General features: G+C 43.3%; 1 protein-coding gene across 1 annotated transcript in view; it reads left to right on the forward strand.

Moving 5' to 3' along the window:
* Positions 1–19,041, forward strand: part of SAXO1 (stabilizer of axonemal microtubules 1) — a 60,733-nt gene extending 41,692 nt beyond the window's left edge. The window contains exons 2-4 of the mRNA XM_039543056.1: positions 9,762–9,941; positions 12,377–12,579; positions 17,877–19,041. Of these exons, the coding sequence (XP_039398990.1) occupies positions 9,762–9,941; positions 12,377–12,579; positions 17,877–18,904 (1,411 nt within the window). The 3' untranslated portion in view covers positions 18,905–19,041. The remainder of the gene's footprint in view (positions 1–9,761; positions 9,942–12,376; positions 12,580–17,876) is intronic.
* Positions 19,042–20,569: the final 1,528 nt, after the last annotated feature.

Here is a 20,569-nt window from a genome sequence, read left to right on the forward strand (position 1 = left end):
AAATGCTTTAATTAATAATAATAACCCAGTTGTCCTGGCCAAATTGTAATGTGGGTACTTACATTTTGCTTGCCTTACATTCTTGCTGCAGTTTCAGCTGGATACAATATTCTCCTTCACTTTATTTATTACTAATAGATTTTTCGGTGGCATCATTGCTCTAGTATGAGATGCTCACAAACATTACTGAATTTATTCTCAATCTTCTGTCACTGAGAAATGCGATGAGCTAACTTGTACAGATGGAGAACTGGGTGTCAGCAAGACTGAGGGACTTTCCCCACTGTCGCAGAGAATAGATTAGAATTGAACCCAGATGTTTTAAGTCCCAGTCCAGTGCTATGGTCACAAGACCACACTTCCTGACCTAAACAATTGTGTGGTGTGAGCTGTTGAATTGCTACTCTGTTTCACTCCAGTGCTGACTGCATTCCAGTGCTTAATGAAGTGAGTCTTGTATATATGTGGTCAGATTCTTTACTAGCGTAAATGGGTGAAACGCTCTTGAAGTCAATGGAGCTGTGTCAATGGAGCAGAGAATTTGGCCCAGAGCTTGTAAGGAGCATAAGTCCTACTTGTAATCATCTTGCAATTTGCTTTTAATTACCAGAAGTGCTCTGTGCAGGACAAGGAAAGCTTCATAGAGCGCTCAACTATCATCAGCTCACACAGTGAAGGATCTTTAATCCATACCGTTAGTCCTACATCATGAAGTGCCTTCTATAGTGCAAGGTATTTCAGAGAAGCTTATTTAACCATTAGATAACACATGTTTTAGCTGGCAAATCATCATGGCACAAGACCCAGGCGATGACTTAGTAGCTGAAACATATGCTGTTCCATGTCTAAATAAGCTTTTCTTGTAATACCTTGCACTACAGAAGGCATGTTATGATGGAGAGAGAAAGGTATGGGCTGCAGATTCTTCATTGTGTGAACTAACACTGTTAGGCACTACCCCTTATGATTTGAAAGTTTCTAGGAAGCTAGGAATTGCATTCCAGGTGACATCAGTGGTCCATCTAGTCTAATATCCTGCTTCTGATAGCAGCCAGCACCAGAGGCATCAATGGGCAATTTGAAGTAACCCCCAGCCAAAAGGGAAAGAATTTTCTTATGCCCTGAAGCATGAAGGTATTGCCCTTTATCAAACAGTAGATGATTTTTCTCATTAGCCATACAAATGTCCAATCATTTTAGGAATCCAGACATGCTCCTGGCCTAGTAGCAATGAGTTCTACAAGCTAATTACATGTGTGAAAAGATATTTAATTTGTCACCTTTCAAATTCTTTAAACATTTCTTTGTTCTTGCATCACGAACAAGGGTAAATAGGAGCATTCTATTTACCTTCCATCCTACACCCCAATCATAGTTCTGAATGCCTCTATCATGACCCCTCTTATTTGTTTATTTGCTAAACTAAAGCATCTGGATGTTTTCAATCTCTCTTTGCATGAAAGTGTCTCCAGGTCTCTAGCCATTTTGTTGTCCACCTCTGCACCCTCTGTATTGCTGATACATCCTTTTTGAGATGGGCTGGCAAGAACTCCCCCCAGCATTCCAGGTGAGGGCATATTATTGACTTATGTAATTATGTTAAAATATTCCCAGTGTCATTTTCTATTTTATTTCTTATGCACCTTAATATTGTTTGCTTTTTTTGTCCAGTGTTGCACAACGAGCAGAGGTCCTTCCTCTGGTGCACTGTTTTGGGAGCCTTTGGAATGAAAGGTGCTGTAGAAGCATAAGATAGTATCGTTATAACAGGTGGCATCTGGTGGCATTGTTACACACATCCTCCCAAGTTCTTCTTCATATGGGCTGAGCAAGCTTTGACTCGTGCAAAGACATGCTGGGTTGGTTTAAGTTTTGTGTAGAGGTGGCTTTGGGAGAGAGGGATCTGCGTGAGCAGGAGAGGTTGCTCTCTGCTTGGGCCTCTGATTAGTGTTAATTCTTGAAGCACTGGATGTTTGGTATTGGGTTGAGATTCCTGGGAGAAGGGATTGTCCTGCATGTTGTTTGACCACCTCCCTTCTAGGACTGGCTTGTATGTGTAAATCAAGCAAGTTACACTTAGAGTCTATCCAGACTCTATGTCACTGATTTCTCCTCCACTGGGGAGCTGACCTGCAAGGCCTGCTACCCACTCAGCAGAAGGGCAACACAGGTATCAGAACTGGACTTCTGAATAAGGAAAAACAATATGCTACTAAAAAGAACAGGAGTACTTGTGGCACCTTAGAGACTAACAAATTTATTTGGGCATAAGCTTTCATGGGCTAAAACCCACTTCATCAGATGCATGCAGTGGAAAATACAGTAGGAAGATATATATATATATAGATATATAGATATATATATATACACACACACACACACACAGAGAACATGAAAAATGGGGGTTGCCATACCAACTCTAATGAGACTAATCAATTAAGATGGGCTATTATCAGCAGGAGAAAAAAAAACTTTTGTAGTGATAATCAGGATGGCCCATTTCAAATAGGTGACAAGAAGGTGTGAGTAACAGTAGCGAAAAATTAGCATGTGGAAGAAACTGCTATAGCACTGTCACTAACCACTTATATCATGCATCATAGGCCAAATTTGGCCTTAATATAAGTGGGTGAAATTTTGCTGTATCACCCTCTTACACTAGGACTGAATCTGACCCTATGTCTTCAAAGAGCTGCAAGAAAAAAAAAACCTCTGTAACTCATCAATCCTAGAGTCAAGATCACATTTTGGTGCTGGGAGAGAAGTCGTCAAGATTGTGTGTTCCTTTATGGGGGTCCCTGAAATTAATGGGCCTTAGTTGTACCCTACAGTGGGAGACTAAGGTTGCTGAAATCCATGGGACTCGGCAGGAGAGTAAGATCCCGCAAAAGCTGTTGAACTCTGAAGTGACTAAATCATAAGCTTAGCTATTGAAAGATACGGATAGTAGTGAGCAAGCTACAAAACATTAAGTGATCAGCCACTGTTGTTTTAGCCTTGTTTCAGAGCAACTGCAGAACAAGCCTTTTCAAAACAATTTCTAGCAGGATGAAAAAAGCAGCCCCTGGGTTTAGTGGCAGAACACTAGTGCATCCTAACTGGCTAAAGCAAAATGTGGGGCAAAGCCCCAGTGGGTGTAAACTGTCATTCCTCCATTGATGTCTAGGAAAGCTGAAAATCCCTCCCACAGTATTTAAGATGGCTTGGTCGTTCATCAGTACAAAACTTGTATTCTGTATCTTGTTTCCCCACAAAGAAAATATATGAGCTAACCACTTTCATGTAGGCAACACACTTACTTGTTTTCCTAATAGTGTCCATATAATATTGACTATGGAACCTGTTTTCTTCCTTCTAAAAATTACAGAAATCCTGTATGTGGCTCAGAGTTCAGCAGTTGTATGAGATCACATTATGATGACTATCTTATATCTACAGCTCTTCTTCAATATGTGGTTTAGCTTTGATTTATGATTACAAAACAATATTACACATCTACCTCTAGCAGTGAGGACTCTTTCTTTCTTTGGATTTACATTTGGTTTTTCATGTAAGTGCTCTAATTTCATGGCCAGAGGATATAAAATTTGCTTGCTCTGTGTCTAATGACACTTGGAGAGTTGGCTGCCCTCGCATAGGTCTCAATCCTGCAATATGATGAGCATCTTCTAAAAGGAGGTGAATGCTCTCAGGAACAAGTTTGGGCCCTTTTAGGAATGAGTAGCGATTGCCTTCACTATGCTATTGTCTAATCAGGAATTTGTAAAACTATTGTATGTGTAATGTGCATTAATGTAAAGATGGCCATAAAGTGGTACCTCTACTGTATGATTAAGATTGAAGCATAATTCTAGTCTTTTGGGGTCACTGATGAAATGAAAATGTTAGCTATGGATGGATAGGGTAGTGTGTATTTCTTCTTTTCTCAGAGCATCGCCCTGGAGGCATTTAAGGAATTTATGTGCATTGTCTGAAACTTGCAACCTTAATTCTGCATTTTTTGGGTTTCTGACGCTGCTTCTTCTTTTTCAGTTTTAATGTTCTTGAAAGGTAATGTGCTCGCAACTTTAACCACACCACCGTTTTGTGTGGAACTATAATTCTTTTTTTTCCTCCTACCCTGTTCCCTAGCCTCATGACACTGCCTATAGAAAAATTGTGTTGTTTTTTTTTACATGACAAATCTCCTCAGCAATTGGGATGCACTTTGAGGTGTACCACTGCAAGGAAAAGTGCTAGTGAGTTACATTTTCTTAAATGAAAGCTTAGGTCTCTAGCACTCCTTTGATGTCCTGACCTAAGCTTGTCAACACCTGTACCCCATAGCTACATTATCACTCTTCTTACAGGGAAAAAAAAATGAAAGCCTTTTTGAACGCTATTGAATATCTCTCTGTCTAGGGTTCCACCATTCAGGAGCCAAGGCCCCACATCCTCAAAGGTATTAGATGCCTAACTCCCATTGATAACAATGGGAGTAAGGCACAAAAATACCTTGGAGGATCTAGGCCCAAGTGTCCAATCCACTTCACGTTTTGTAGAAAAATTCTGCGTTGGGCCCAGACCTAACCTACTAAATTTGAAGTCAATATTACTTGAAGGATCAGAGGCTGCAAAGTCAGAGTTACAATGGAAGCTCTCTGGAGGTATTACCATTGCTTCCTAATTATTAATAGAAATTAAAAACATAGGGACTGATTCTCCTATTACTTATACCAGTGTAACTCAATTGACTCCAATGGAGTCATGTATAATTTGTGCTGGTGTACATCAGAGGAGACTCAAGACTATGAAGCATCCATGGGAACATAACAAATGTCACAGTTTATGGATAATCAGGGGTTAGAAATTATGGTACCAAAACCGACAGAATCCATGAGGTAATCTCCCTATCATTTGCCGAGCTGTATTAACTATTAAACTCTCACTGACATACAGACTTACCATGTTCAGATAACAGTGACTTCAGAGCCTAATGATTGTGTGATTGTTTTATAAATATTTACAGGGCCAAAAGGAACAGTAAAGTAGAGCTCAAGGTTTGCTTCAGTATTGGTCTACTCCTTGTTTTTAAGTATCTTGCTCTGTGATTTACAGTAGTGTCCATTTAAAACAGTTTTTAAGAAAGGCTCTCTCGCTGCAAAAGTGGCTTATTTTATCAGACGTCAGTGGTGAATTAACACCAGTTTATCCTTTCCCCTGCTTATTGTGTGTATGGGATTCTGTAAGTGTTACAGTAACATGTGTGCATACGTCACAATTTTGGGCAAAGAAGTAGAAGGCAAAACACTTCTTAGACATTTACTTTTCTACCCTGCCATGGATGATTTATTATGGGTAAGCACGTGCCTCAACAGCTAACTTTCAGACACCTCCAAGTGTTGTTTTCATAATCTGATAATTAAATATAGAACATACACTTGTATAGCTTGGAGAATGAAAAAATAATTGAAAGAGGCTGAGTGTATATATTGATGCAGGCAAAGAGTCTGGGTTTAAACCCAGGCCCATCTCCAGACCAAGGTAGGCTCTGCTCAACACAATAAATGTCTGCCCCGGTCTGCCACAATTCCATGGGCCTGGGATGAGACTGTTTGCAGGAAACTGAGAATATTTCCAGGCCCTTTCCCATGACAAGGATCATCTCCCTCCTGAGGTCCACATCACTCAAGCACTACCATAACACTGTCTTCAGCTGATTCCTGTGACCCCCTCTGTTCAGCAAATGAATGAAGGAGAGAACCAATGATAGAACAGCTAGTAAGCAAGGTGTGAGGTCAGGGTAGAGGAAGGAGTCTAGAAGTCGTATGGAACAATTTCAGCTCAATATGGTCAGGGATTCTGAGGCCGGAGCTCCGAGCAGCATTAATCATTGCGGCATTTTGCTGTGAATTGTAGGCCTCCTGTAATCTTACCAGGAGAACCTGCAGCTTCACGGCTCTGCACTTTGTTGGCATGGCAAACTCAACTCTGCAATTTGTAGCAGAGCCCTCAAATGACCAATGTTCACACGGAGGGGCTGCTTCCATCTCCAGGCAGAGTGAGGGCCTTGCGTGCACAATTGCTGCCCCCTTCCACGCTGTGCAGAGGACAGGGTTATCTGCACCTCTTAGGTGAAACTAAAAGGCACAATGCAGAGCACAGCTTTGCCGAAGGGCGACTAGAGAGGCATGACTATTGGGGGTGATGTTTGGGAAAAGTGGGGAGTATGGCTTACTTCTGCTTGGTTACTTAGCATTATTGTATGTTATGGGTTTCTGTTTTCTCTTAGACTGATACGTATCCGAGGGGCCGAGACTGATCAGAAAGGTGTCTCCTATGATTTACAAATCCAAATAAGTAAATGAATGAAATCACTCCTTGAATTAATGTCTTCAGCCTTTTAGGACATTTGATTAAGATTGTTCTATAGAAGAACAGAAGGGACCCATCTTTCTTATCTACTATCAACGGTATACACTGGGCCAATGGATTTTTAGCTAGCGCCAGTAAAGCTCTGTGTTAAGTATCTATGCTCCTTGTAAAGCACCTATTAGCTTGGCACTACCCCTGCTTAGTGGCATACCCCATACTTCAAAGGAAGTTAGGACCCAGTTCATTGTTGCCCTGCATTGCGTGCAGCCACTTACTCCAGTGTAAAGTGAACTCTTTGCACTTTCTTTGCTCTGGTGTAAAAGACTGCCCACGGTGCAGAGCGATGACGTGTCCATCCTGCTCTGAATGCCTCCAGTTTTTTACAGTATAGATGCTTTCTCCATAGTCTGAGTAGTAAATAACAGTCGCTGCAGTGGATTCAGGGTGGTTCCGCTGTAACTGGCTGGATATCAGGGCCTCATGCACCCCTTGCTCACTGCAAAGCTGAACTCAGCAGGAGTTCACCGTGTCCAGTCCGCAGAGGAAGGAAAGGAGCTTAGGGTCAGGCATGAGGCCAGCACATTTGAGGCTGGAAGGATCCAGTAGCCATTTCCTCCCCTGGAGGGCTAAGGAGGAATTGCTGGGGATGCCATGAGACTGCGTTAGAGGTCACTGTCTGTCTGTCGCTTCTGAGTGGCCTCTTGTTTGGGAGGATTGAGTGTTTTCTCCATCCCCTCAAAACACTCTGCACCAAGGCCAAGTTGGGTTAGCAGTGGGGGGAAGATTTGCCCCTTGTTTTCCTTTTTGTCCTCTTTCCATCTGAATAAAATCTGGGATTTTCAAAGGCACCTAAGAGTTGACCTTGAATGGGGAGTGGTGCCATTTTCACTAGCCTTTCATTAGGAGATGGGTGCCTACCTCTCTTAGGCTTTTTTGAAATTGCCAATTTAAACTTAACTCTTCAAACATGGTAACAAACTTGGATGGTAACAAACTCCTTCATTCCACCATCCATCCAAGCCCTAACGCCTCTCCAAGGCAAAGATGAATCTACCGGGGCTCTGTCTGATTTACGATTTCATGGAAAGATTCATAGCCAGAACAGAAAATTGGCTTGTCAAGCAAAGGCTGAATTTTATCTGAGCGCAGAGTCTGTCCTTCCCTTGTGACCTGCAGTTTGGAAAATAATTCTATGTGACCCCCATACATAGATCAGTGGCTACCTCTGTAACTGTGGGTAATCAGACATTGACTGATGCTAGATAGACAAACATTTGATTTAACAGCTACTTTATTAACTATGGAAGCCCCATTACTTGAATAACTTGAAAGGAGACTTGGATAGAGCACTGGAGAACATACAGAAGGGAATAATCACACACTGGCAGGGATGATGCGCTCGACATAAAACCATAGGTCTTTTCTAGCTGTAATCCCTGTTGGCCCATTCCTGAAGTCTTTACTCAGCAAAACAGGAGGTTGAGTTAAAAAAAAAAAAAAAGAGGGCTATAAATCCCCATGTTTCAGGGCATAAACTGGTCACCGAGGACCTGGTCAGGAGCCTGAGACAACGCGGGTCTTTCCCATACTGGCTTGTGAACACTGATGCTTGGAGCAAGGTGTAGCAATAGTTAGTCCCTTCATGCACTTTCCAGCACTCCCAAAGAGCTGTGCCTGCCTCAAGCCCTGGCTTAAAGCCACACATGAGCCATTAAACTTACTTGTTCTAATCAACACTTCGTGTTGTCTAGAGAAATATTATTACAATTTACCAGTTAAGTCTTTCATAACAACTATTCTGAATCTGGTTTGAGATCCTTCCTTAAAGGATCACTGCCACCTAGATTTGTAACCCTCTCTTTGGGACTGGGCCTGTCGTCTTTGTACAGCACCTAGCACAAAGGGGATCCTTGACTGAGATTCCTGGATGCTCCTGTAACAGCAGCAATAATTACTACAAATAACTTGAAATCCTGTCAATTTCAAAAGCCGAGTTAAAAGTAGCTCCTCTCTACGCCTACCTCCAAGTCCCTTTGGGGCTGGGAGCAGGATGGGGGGGAGGGCTACAGTCACATTTTCTATGGGACAGTCTCTCCTTTGCTGTAATGTGAAAGAGCCACATAAACAAGAGGTGAAACTGAGTAACTAACCATACAGTGAAAGCAAAGTGCTGTCAAATGCACAAAGAAAATATCAACACTCGCCCCTGCCCTGCCCAATTTCTTTTGAAGTGATTTCAGGGATTACTTGGAACCATAGTATGTGTAAAAGCTTTCCAGACAGAAAAGTGGCTTTTTAAGTAGAGGGAGCCTCTTTAAAATTACAGATAGCATCAATCAAGCTTTGGCTAATGGTTTTGAAATGAGTATATTATTTGATGATTTCCATAAAGCCCCTGACTTACTATCAATGAAAAACAGAGTGACCTTGACTTTGGTTTTGATTTGGTTAATCTGAAAGAGAATGTTTGTTTAGCTCAGCACTAGATTTCAGACTTTTTTAAGCTTGTGCAGAGCGTACCTCAGGGATCCATACTGAAAGGTTTATTGTTTACAATGCTGGCTTATGATCTGCATCAACTTGAAAATCCAGAGGTATGCAGAGGTTTCCAGGCATTATGCTACTTTGCCAATGCAAGACGTGTCGCAAGCCAAAGAGATGGGTTTAAATGTGCTAGATGCGAGTGTGGTTTGTAAATAAGTTTAAAAGGAAGTAAAGCACTGTAAATATGCCATTTGGCAGTAGATTGTAATAGAGTGTTTCACAACCTGACAGGCCTTCAGGGTTTCAGAAGACATAGCCAAGTGTTAATGGGAATCGAGCGCACGCAGTGCCTTGCGGGATCGAGTCCCTTTACTTCTGTTCCTGTTGGCGGCAATGGAAATGTCACTGCATCAATGGGAGCAGGTTTATGCTGTTAGGGCTGGATTCTCCCTCGTCTTGCACTTACATAGCCATTTAGCGCTGGTGTGACGTGAGTGTGAAATGCCACACAGGGGTGAGTGCTGACCTGGTAGTACGTCACACACACTTTGCATGGCTTTGGACCATTGCACAAGGTGCAGGCTGTGGAGACTCCAATCCTTAATCAGACCAACTGAGCAAAAGGGTGTTAAATGGAGTGCCCAGTCTGGCACAATAGGGTGTATTTAGCTAAATCTAGGATCCGTTAACTTTTTCTAGCTTGAGTTAACTCATTGTTCTAACCTAAGGCTGGTGTTTTTTCATAGGTTGTCATTAGTACAGGCCAGGACTTTGCCTGATGATTCGTAATGCCCTATAGTTAGTTGTAATTAGTTACTTCTGATGGTGGGTGATTTGTAACCAGTGCTGCTGAAGCCCTGCACCAACATCTCTGCTCCTCCCTGAGGCTCAGGCGATAACGTTCATGCTACTCTCTTGCACAGGCGCCACCATTGCCCACATCTTCCCACCCGGATCTATGAGAAGAATGAGAAGCCATGCTTCCTGTCGGAGTACGTGGAACAATACCCCCTGTATCCCTACGCCCATCCCAGAGACTCGTTCAAGCCCAAGGCAGACTACCAGAAGCAGCCAGTGGCCGTGGAGGGAATGACAACTTTCAAGTAAGAAACAGTGAAAGGGAGGGAGGGTGAGAGAATGAATGTGGGGATGGGGAATAAGCATTGCCCTCGAGGAGCACCTGAGGAGAACACTTAGTTACGTGCTCCATAGTGGGGCTGTGATAACTTTGCTGGGGCGGGGGGGACGGAACGGGACATTGGGGAATAATGTAGGGAGCCAGAGTTTGGGGTGAGCTGCTGCTGTGAAGGCAGCTGACCCATCCAGGATGGAGAAATGTGATCTGCTGAGAGGGGGCATGGTTGGGCTTTTGGCTTTCACCCTCATTTTTACTCATTTGCAGCACTGGACAGACTCCCTGGGAAGTCAACAGGAATTCTGCATGGAAAAGAACTGAGTAAGGCTGGCAGGCCTAAGCTCATTGGATCAGGGACTATACAGTACCTAGCACAACAGGGGCCTGGTCCAGGAGTGGGGCTTCTAGGTGCTAAACCGTACATACAATAAGTGGCCATGTGTTTTTAATGATGATGGGGGAAAATGAGATACACCGAGTATCACGCTGTGCAATGCTGAACCATTTTTGAATCCCAGCTGTGCTGCTGTTCAGATTGTGAAATTTAAATACAAGGCCTGGGGTTTAACTGTGCCCCGTCCTGACTTCCCCCTAAATTAATCAGCAAACCTGCTCCCTGCTAGTGTAGCACGTGGTGTGTTATGCTACTGAAATGCAAGACTCTGAATCTTCAGTACACGGCTGGCAATTTGATTTCTCTTTCCTCAGCTGAAGGCCTCTGGTTGATGTTTGAATATATTGCTGTTTACTTACTCTGTGACCTCAGGCTCTGTGATCAATAATCCCTTCCTCATCTGTGCTCCATCTAATGCGAGACCCAAAGAGCTGCCAGGGAAGGTACTTTTCAAGCCCTGCTTCTTTCTAAGGGGGATGTGCTGTTGTGTGATGGGTCAAGCGACCTCTGCTCTTTCAGTAGATCCCAATAGCAATTTGTGCAGCCAGGGTTACATTCATTGCTGAAGCAGGAGCGGCTGGATGTGGAACACTTGTCCAGAGCTCATACAAATGCCGGACTCAAGTTCCGCGTGCAGGAGCCACTCAAGGTATCCTGGTATCTCTTTGTTAGTCTAGTGGAAATGTAAATTTCCATCTGAAATTCCATTTCCCTATTTCCAAAGTCTCAGTCCTCTGGTTACATTTGGTGACTTTTGTATAATCCGCAAAAGCCAAAGGCCTAGATGCTTGCTCCACACAGCACTACTCAGAGTGGGGTGTGCTGTTGTGCTGGTTTGGTCCCCGGGCCTGTGACCCCAGGGGCAGATACAGCAGCTAGGGAGCAACAGGGTAGAGAGACGCCCCCGCTGTGCTCCCTCCACCAGCAACAAGGTGTAGTGGCACAGTTGTTGCTATGTTGTCTGATGTTGGAAAGATCCTTTGGGGACAGTTACTGTAGCTTTTGGGCTGGCGGTTTGGTGCAAAGTGGCTGTGGTACCCTGGAGGAGCTAAGCCATGACATAGGACCATGTTAATGAAAATACAATAGACCGGTCATCCAGCACTGGTCTCTGGCTGTTTAAATAGTTACCTTAGTCCAGCAAAACTTTATATATATAAAGATATTGCATCAATGTGTTTTTTATAATGATACACACAGTAGAAGTTGATCCACACAACCACACTAAGAACAGAAAAACACCAGTTGAGGAAATGGTTAACATATTTTTCATTAATAGTGACCCATCCAGAAATGCAGCAGCCCCTTCGCTGGCTGGGCTGTTGGGGAATGCACTGTCAGAGGATACCTGCCATTCCCCCTGCACAGAGAGGGGTCTTGCATGTGTCCCAAAATAGTCACAGGGCTGAAATACTTTGACTGGGCTTTTAAAAGGAGCCTAAGGGAGTTAGGTGCCCAACTCACATTAAATGTCAATGGTATTTGGGCACCTTATTCATTTAGGCACCTTTGAAAAATTCCAACCTTAAAGAAATTATTGCTCATAAATATTACGGAGTGATGGCGTTGTCTCAGGCCATGCCTATTACAAGCCCTGGCCCAGCTCAGTCCTTAAGAGAAACATGCCCACCTGCTCCACCAACGTGGACCGTACCTGTAACATGGGCCTCCAAATAGTGTGATGTGCACAGATTAGAAGGAGTCCACGAAACTCATTGGCTAGATGCTTTTTTGGTCTAACTTCATAGAAGTCCATAATTAATTCTGTGTAAACCCACTGGGTTCCAAGGAGGAGGAATTGGGCCCTCTTGAAGGAGTCCATGCTCCTGTTTCACACATACTGTAATTACAGGAGTACTGCCAGCTTTCTACAAGTGAAAGTCTTGTGTATTGCATTAGCCACCTTTATTGCATTATCCAAACTTTCTTTGGGTGTCCAGCAAAAGGAACATATACTTACTCCTCCAGACAAAGACACAAGTAAGATGTATTGCCTTTATTATTCACAGGAGAGATTACGTACCTCATGAAGTGTTGCCAGTGAAATTCAAACCACCTGAAAAGTATGTCAAGAGTGATGAGAACATGGATTTAATCTCAGTATATAAACAAGACTACAACCCCTATCCTATCTGTCGAGTTCCTCCCTGCTTGCCCCGGGAGACTAACTACACCTCCAATGTCAAGATGGACACAATACCTACGTACAAAGGTATGTGCCCTCGCAGCGGTTTTGTAGGAGGGCTTCACTTGTAACATCTTGCTTCAAGAGAACAGAATGAGATACACAGACTTTTGCATTTGTTATTTCTTATATTGCCCTGATAGGTTGGCTCTGTAGGAGCCTTAAGAGAACGACTGGAAAGTCAACTAACCTGGGTGCTTTGGGCTGCACTGAGGCTAAGGACAGAATTTTAATCTTCTTAGTGTCAAGTTTGTCAGGCCCTTTCTTCAGGGTAGGAGTGGGCTGCCTGTTGTGTCTTTGCGGTGCCTTTTCCTTCTCTTGCCCCTTGCCTAGAGCATCACTGAGAGCTTCAGCACTGCCCTAACATCAGCCATGAGGGGAGAGGGAGTGCTGAAAAGCAGTGCTGAATGCTCTACCGGTGTGGGCCAGGCTAGCCCGGGATCGTAACTAACTGCTGATTAGCTCAGTCACTCAGTCAGTGGGGCCGGTCCAGTTCAGAATGTCACCCAACACAAAGCAAGAGTCAGCTCCCAGTGATGCTGGTATCAACTGGGAGCCGTTCCAGTGTTTGTGAATTAATTATATATATTTTAAAGAATGAATAATTGCTGCTGTTTCATGTCATGAGATCTGGGGCTGGGGAGGGGGGCTCCTGTTGGGACTGGAATGGAAGTGGCATTCTCCTTTTCTGTCCCAGGTTAAGGAGTCCTTTAAATTCTGACAACTGTTCCCACAGATAAGGTTCACAACTTCTATCGCACTTCACAATCATAGCCCACAAAACACTTCAGATAGGTGGGCAAGTATTCCTAGCCCCATGTGATGAGTGAGTTACTTAATCTCTCCCTCTGTGCCTTAGATCCCCATCCAAGGCCATACACCAGGTCAGGTGCAGAGCCTGGTCTCCCAATCTTGTGCCTTGTCTACTGGACCATTACACCCCATTTAATTGTTACTGCCCTCACCAGAAGGTCTCACTGCAGGGATCATCTTTCTTGGCTCAGTGAGTGCTAAATGCTACTCCCTCCAGAACCTGTAAACACTACTCGTGAAACAGCCACAGAATGGCTACAAAGCCACCTGCACTGCTTCCCTCTCCCTAGGGGTTGAGCACACTGGGACGAATACTGCACTGTTATACTAGCATGAATCCAGCGCAACTCCACTTGCTTTAGAGTTGTTTGTCATAGACCACTAGGGCATTTTGCCTCTGCTTCTAACCTCTGCTCGATCAGGGACTTGGTCTTAAACAGTGATCTGCTAATGGCAGCCTGTCGTGCTACCACTAGAGGGCTGGGCTTGCACTTTGTGTGTTACTTTAAATAAGGGTAGAATATTTTATTTTTTTCCTGCTGTAAAACAAGAAGTCTACTTACTCAGGCTGATTGCTAGTATGAGGGTTTGGCCCTACTGAGCATAAGCAATTCTCTATTTAAAATAAAAATCAAGCAAGAAAATAAAAATGGAAAAAAACCCCATGTGACTGCAATGTTACGGTTACACAATTAAAATGACGAAAAGCCAGAAAATCGGTGTCCATGTTAAAGCACTCAAAGCCTCAATGCTTTATACCAGCTGAGAATCTGTCCCTACGTGTTTAGCTACGCTTCCATTCGACCTAAGAACCATATGTAAATCTTTTTGTTTTATCCGTGTTTAGGTCAGGACCTTTACTAGTGCGCTCAAGAGCTCTAATAAAATGCAGTACAGCCACATTTGGTTGCAATTTGCAGTATTTTTCAAAACACTGTGCAAATGGAAATCTCCATCTAACAACCCCCCACAGATTTGGTTCCATATTGAATTAATTCATTTTAAATGGCCATAGGTCACAAATGGGAAGGTTTTCAATGTGCTTTTACCTATTCAGCCTTATGGCATAAAAGGCTTTATCAATCACCTTTCAAGGTGCAATTTATTTGTAATGTGCTGCTCTATGAGGTTTCAAATAATGCCACTTTGGCCATAAATGCCTTTCATATGAAGTCGTGAGTCCACCCAACCCAGTGGTATAGGGTGGTTTTAAATGATGCTATCAGATATCACAATTAATGTCTGACAGCTTTGCAACTTGATTTCTTAACACTGCATGAAACATGGTTTCAAAGTTTTCATCTCCTCTTAGTCATGCGTGTCTATCTACAGGTATATAATCAAATTAAAATGTTGTCTAGCTTGGTTATATGGAGAGCTGCCTGAGCCTAGGAACATGTGGTTTGTATCGTAGGCTCCTTCCCATACCCCCTAAAGTTTTCAGGCTGGTGATACATGGGAAACCATTAATATCTACTGGAAAAGAATTAGTTCCAATAAAACTGTAACATATTTTGAAGGGATAGTAGCATTGTTGGCTTAAACTAAAATAAATTCATAATGCCTAGGAGGACTCCAAATGTGTGGCACTTACAGAAGTTTAAAATTGAAGACACATGGAAACTATTTTGAATATGTTGCAAAACTATAGTCTCAGTGAAGTGCCTGGACTCGACTATTACAACTGACGATGGGAAGCCCTGACTGGTTTTGGGGTGCAGTTTGGTTTTGATTAGCTTCTAAGGCTCATCTGAAATGTCAGGCCTTTTCAACTGGATCTACACTTGCTTGGAGACTGCATGTCCTAAGCAGCGGAGACTCCGAAGTCACCCACTTCTTAATAAGCCCCTTACAGCCTCTCTTTCTATGATTCATCTTAACACGAACTCTTTGTTTCCCCTTCTAGACCTCCTACCCTGGTAAAGTGATGTGGCCCACTCACCTTTCAGCTGGCTCTGCCTTGCCTTTGTGCAGTTCGACTGGCCGGCAGCCCTCTTGGGAGGGGGGAGCAGGGCCTGCTCTAGGAACCAGCATCCCAAGCATGTGCTTGGGGCAGCACTTTTCAAGGGGCGGCACTCCGGCTTTTTTTTTTGCTTGGGGCAGCAAAAATCCCAGAGCCAGCCCTTGGGGGGAGGACAAATGACTTCAATGTGCTTTGCCCATGGGCACTGAAGGCACACCAGAGCATACTCCCCTCTCTCTATACATACATTACTAGGCTTTAAAGGTAGGAGAAAAGGGATCAACAGAGAGGGGCTGGAGTAGATTGGGGATCAGTGAGAGGCTGCAATGGGCAGATGAACTAACTTAGAAAGGACAAGTGGGATAATAGAAAAGGGAATTTATCAGAACTAACATCAGCCTATTTGGATCAGTCCTTATAGTTTCCAGGACTAGTCCACCCAGTCTTGATCATCACAATTTTACCTTTAGCTCATGACTCTCATCCAGGTGGGAACCACACCACTTGATATATTAACTGGTTGTGTAAGCTGCACAGAGTGGCCAAGGCCATGCAAACAGTACACTTCTTGAACAACATCAAGGCCACTGCTATTTAGGTTCCTAGCAACAATCTGAGCACTGCTGATATCTTTGAGTGTCTGGAAAAGTTACTACTTCAGGTGTGCTGCGGGTGGCAAAACACCCTTCCAGATCTCACTATGGCTAGACATCCCCACAGATCTAGTAGTGGAGCCTGATGAACTTAGGCCAGGACTTTAGGGCCATATTTTTAAAGGTATTTGGGCACCTAAAAATGAAGATTAATGATTAGTGGGATTTTCAAAAGCTCCCAAATTATCTGACACCCACTGATTTCAATAGTAGCTAAGCGTCTATGCACTTTTGAAAATCCCATTAGGGAACTATCTACATCTTTAGGTGCCTAAATACCTCTAAAATCTGGCCTTTAATATCTAAATACAAGGAAGGCTGGTACTATGTAAACACTTAAAATAAATAAGGCCAGATTAGATTAGACAGATCTTCACTCTGAGGAAGAAAATAAAATCCTGGCTCCACCGAAGTTACTAGGAGTTTTGCCATTGACTTCAATGGGGCCAGGATTTCATCCAAGCTGAATTTTCAAACATCAACCATGGCACTTGGAAGGTCCCCATGCTAGCAGGCCCCTCCTTGCAGTTTTGCATGGAGTTCATTTTTGCCTGGTGCACTGGGGATGCTAGGCTGAGGTCAGAGTATGAGCAGTAGCAGTGCTGGCTACTGCTGCCATTTCATGCTGGGTGTCATAGGGCAGAGAGACTGGAGAACAAATGCTTAATTTAAAAATAAGCTTTAATTTTTCAACTTTGCATTGTAACGCGCACAGCTCTAATATAATTGTAATTGTGCTGTATTATAGCACAATCATTCAGAGGGACTAATACTGTTTGGACTGGAAAATTCAAATATCCCAATGCCTAACTGCATCATTTACTTTCTGGTACTTTGAAATCCAGACTTCCTTCCTATAAAGAATCAGCTGGAATGTTATTTGTCTCATGCCTCTCAATGTGGTTTGAAAGCAAAAAAATAAGACTTGGGTTACTGCCACTGCTATTTCATTTCAACTTCCTACCAGTAACCATATTGCACTCTAGGGGCAATTGCGCAAGATTAGTAAGAGGGAAGAAAGATGGCTTTGTGGCTACAACACTGGACTGAGCGCCAGGAGTTTTTGCCACAGATTTCCAGTGTGCTCTGGAAGTCACTTTAACTCCTTGTGCCTTGATTTCCCCATCCATAAAATAGGATATAACATGCACCCATCACCCAGGGCTCTACAGAGAGTGTACTAATGTTGGCAAAGTGGTAGATTATACTTAGCCTTATACTTAAGACTGTAAGTAGTTTGGGGCAGGGATCAACTCTGTTCTATGTTTGCACAGTGCCCAGCACAATGCAACTAATTAATAATAATAATAGAGGTCAGTGTTCTGCACGTGTTGATAGCACTGCTAACATATAGAACAGTGCAAAGAAAGCGGGAAATGCCTCTCTCTCCACTACTCTAGATGTCATCAAGAAGAAACCCTGAACTCAGTTCTGGGCAGGGAAAAACTGTCTAGCCAATTGAAAAGATCAGTCGTCATCAAAGAGGAAGACACAGCGAGAAAGGACTGGCTTGTAGCTGAGGCTCTAGATTGAGACTTAGGAGCTTTGGTTCAATTTCCAGATTTCTCCCCGACTTGCTGTGTGACTTTGGGCAAGTCACTTAACTCCCAGTGTCTTATCATCATCCCCATCTTACTGAGATGATGAACTAATCCTCTCTTCCCACCATTCTCTGGGTGGTCTATTTAGATTGTAAACTCCTCAAAGGCAGGGATGGCCTCTCACAATGTGTTTGTACGATGCCTACCTAGCACCTAGTAGTATGGTGCCTACTTGATTGACACGACTAATACAAACAACAAATACTAATAACCAAAGCATAGGCTGTTATATTTTTAAACTAACTACAGAACTTGTGCATTGATGGACGCTTAAAACAGATTCTTATATTTCAGGTGACTATGTGCCATGGAATGAATCAAAACGAGAGATGATTAAACCAGACAATAAATACCATCCATCAGAAGCAAAATTTGACTACAGAACCACTGTCCAGGATGATTATATATATAAGGGACCAGTCGCCACTCACAGCTGCAAACCTCTGAATCCAGCCCACATGACCAAGGCACCTTTGGAGGACCTGACAAATTATAAGTTGAATTATGTGCCACATCCCTTGGAGAAACGCTTTGTCCATGAGTATGAGAAGTATAAACCCAGTGAAACCCAATTTGATGGCCTCACCACCCACAAACAATCATACAAGGGTCTGGCTGGCCCGCCTGCCAAGATAGTGAAACCGTACCAGTCAATGCCAACCCACGATCTCCCGTTTTCCTCTTCCACAGAGTTTCGGGAAAAATACCAAGCTTGGCCACAGCACCCCATGTTCACCAGAAAACCTGATGTGTACGTGCCCCCCGTAGAGAAAATGGACCTTCAGACAACTACTCAGACTCATTACACGTACCCTAAGGGACAGCCAGCCAAGGCATGTCGGCCCTTGGGCCATGTTCCGAAAACCACTGCACCCTTTGACAGCTGCTCCACCATGAAGGATGATTACAAGCCATGGCATGGTAAGAAAGCAAAACCCATCATACCTGCCCCAGAACTTACTTTGCCAGCAGAACCAATGGAGAACCTGACCACCTTTCGGGCCCATTACGTGCCTCACCCCCCTGCTTTCACTAAGAGCCTTAAGCCAGGTTGCTCAGCTGCACGGCCTAACGTGCCATTTGATGCAGAAACCACCTACACCACCAGCTACACGCCGAAGGAAATTGTCAAATGCCTTGCCGCCTACAAAGAACCTCCAGGCTATGTGTTTCAAGAAATCGATGCTGTCGGTCACAAGTTCTACTGCCCTGTTTCGGATGCTGAACGCTCAATGAGTTCAAAGAGTAAAGAGCGAAGAAGCAGCTTTTCTGGGAATGGACTATACCTACCTGGCCCAAAGGAACTACCAGTGACGGCCTGATTTTTTTTTAACCCTCTTTTAAACTGATCATTGATTTTATTCCTTTAAAGAGCTTAAAATAGCTCCCAGGGTGTAGCTCCTGGTGGAACACCTGAATAATAAGAATCCTAATGTCTGGGGAAAGAACATTTTAATCATGTGGTTGTTGGTGTTTTTTCTATCTCCCAAACTCTGTCTTTAGTTAAGCAATGTCTATGTTGTGGTGACAGATTTCTTGTTCATAAACGTATCAGGCACTAAGTTTCCTCCATGATGAGTGTGGTACAGCAGCCTAGATCATAGGTAGACAGATCCCCTACGTTACAATAAAAACAGAGGTTAGTTTTGAGTGCAGGTAAATAGCACAAGCCCAAGGTCTATCCTTATTTATTGAGTCCATAAAAGACAAGAAAAAAAAGTTGTTTAAAATTAGATTTTTTCAGGATTGTGTCTCCCTTAATAATCACAGAATTGTAGGGCTAGAAGGGACCTTGCAACATCTAGCCCCCTGTGCTGAGGCAGGACCAAATAAACACAACCTCTGCCTTCGAAGCCTATTCCAGCACTCAACTATTCTTATCGTTAGGAAGTTTTTCTTAATAGCTAACCTAAATCTCCCTTGCTGCAGATTAAGCCCATTGCTTCTTGTCCTACCTTCAATGGACACAGAGAACAAGTGGTCACCAACCTCTTTATAACAGCCCTTAACACATTTGAAGAATTATCAGGTCCCTGCTCAGTCTTCTTTTCTCAACATTAAACATGCCCAGCTTTTCGTTCTTTTTTTATTAAACTCTTTCCTTATAGGTCATCTTTTTGTTGTTCTCCTCTGAAATCTTCCCAAGTGATCCACATCTTTTCTAAAGTGTGGGGCCCAGAATTAGATGCCACAGTACTCCAGCTGAGACGTCATTAGTGCTAAGTGGAGTGGACAGTTACCTCCCATATGATACTCCTGTTAATATACCCCTGAATATTAGCCTTTTTTGCAACTGCATCACATTGTTGATTCATATTCATTTGTGATCCACAATAACGCCCAGATCCTTTTCAGCTATACTACTGCCTAGCCAGTAGTTCCCAATTTTGTAGTTGTACATTTGATTTTTCCTTCCTAAGTGTTTTGCACTTATTTTTATGAATTTTCATCTTGTTGATTTCAGGCCAATTCTCTATTTTGTTGCGGTTGTGTAGAATTCAAATTCTGTCTTCCAAAGTGTTTGCAACCCTTCCCAGGGTGGTGCCATTCACAAACGTTATAAGCATACGTGCCACTTGATTATTCAGGTCATTAATTAAAATGTTGAATAATACCAGATCCAGGACTGACTCTGGCGGGACTCCATTAGATGTGCCCTCCCGGTTTGACAGTGTACCATTGATGACTAATTTGTGAGTACGGCCTTCAATGATTTGTACACCCACCTTATAGTGATTTCATGTAGACCACATTCCCCTAGTTTACTTATGAGAATGTCATGTGGCACTAGGGCAAATGCCTTAGTAAAATCAAGATATCAAATTACATTATGCCCAGAACATTAAATGGGAAATCTCACAAAGTAGGAAGGTTTAGATACTTGGATAGGTTTACCTTGGAGGTCTCTTGCTACAGGAAGTTGTACTAGTACTAGGAAGTCAATACCGTTGGGTAGCACAGTGGTTCTCAACAGCGCGGTCCGCGAG

This window comes from Mauremys reevesii, linkage group 6, assembly GCF_016161935.1.
Source record: "Mauremys reevesii isolate NIE-2019 linkage group 6, ASM1616193v1, whole genome shotgun sequence".
NCBI classification, from domain to species: domain Eukaryota; kingdom Metazoa; phylum Chordata; order Testudines; family Geoemydidae; genus Mauremys; species Mauremys reevesii.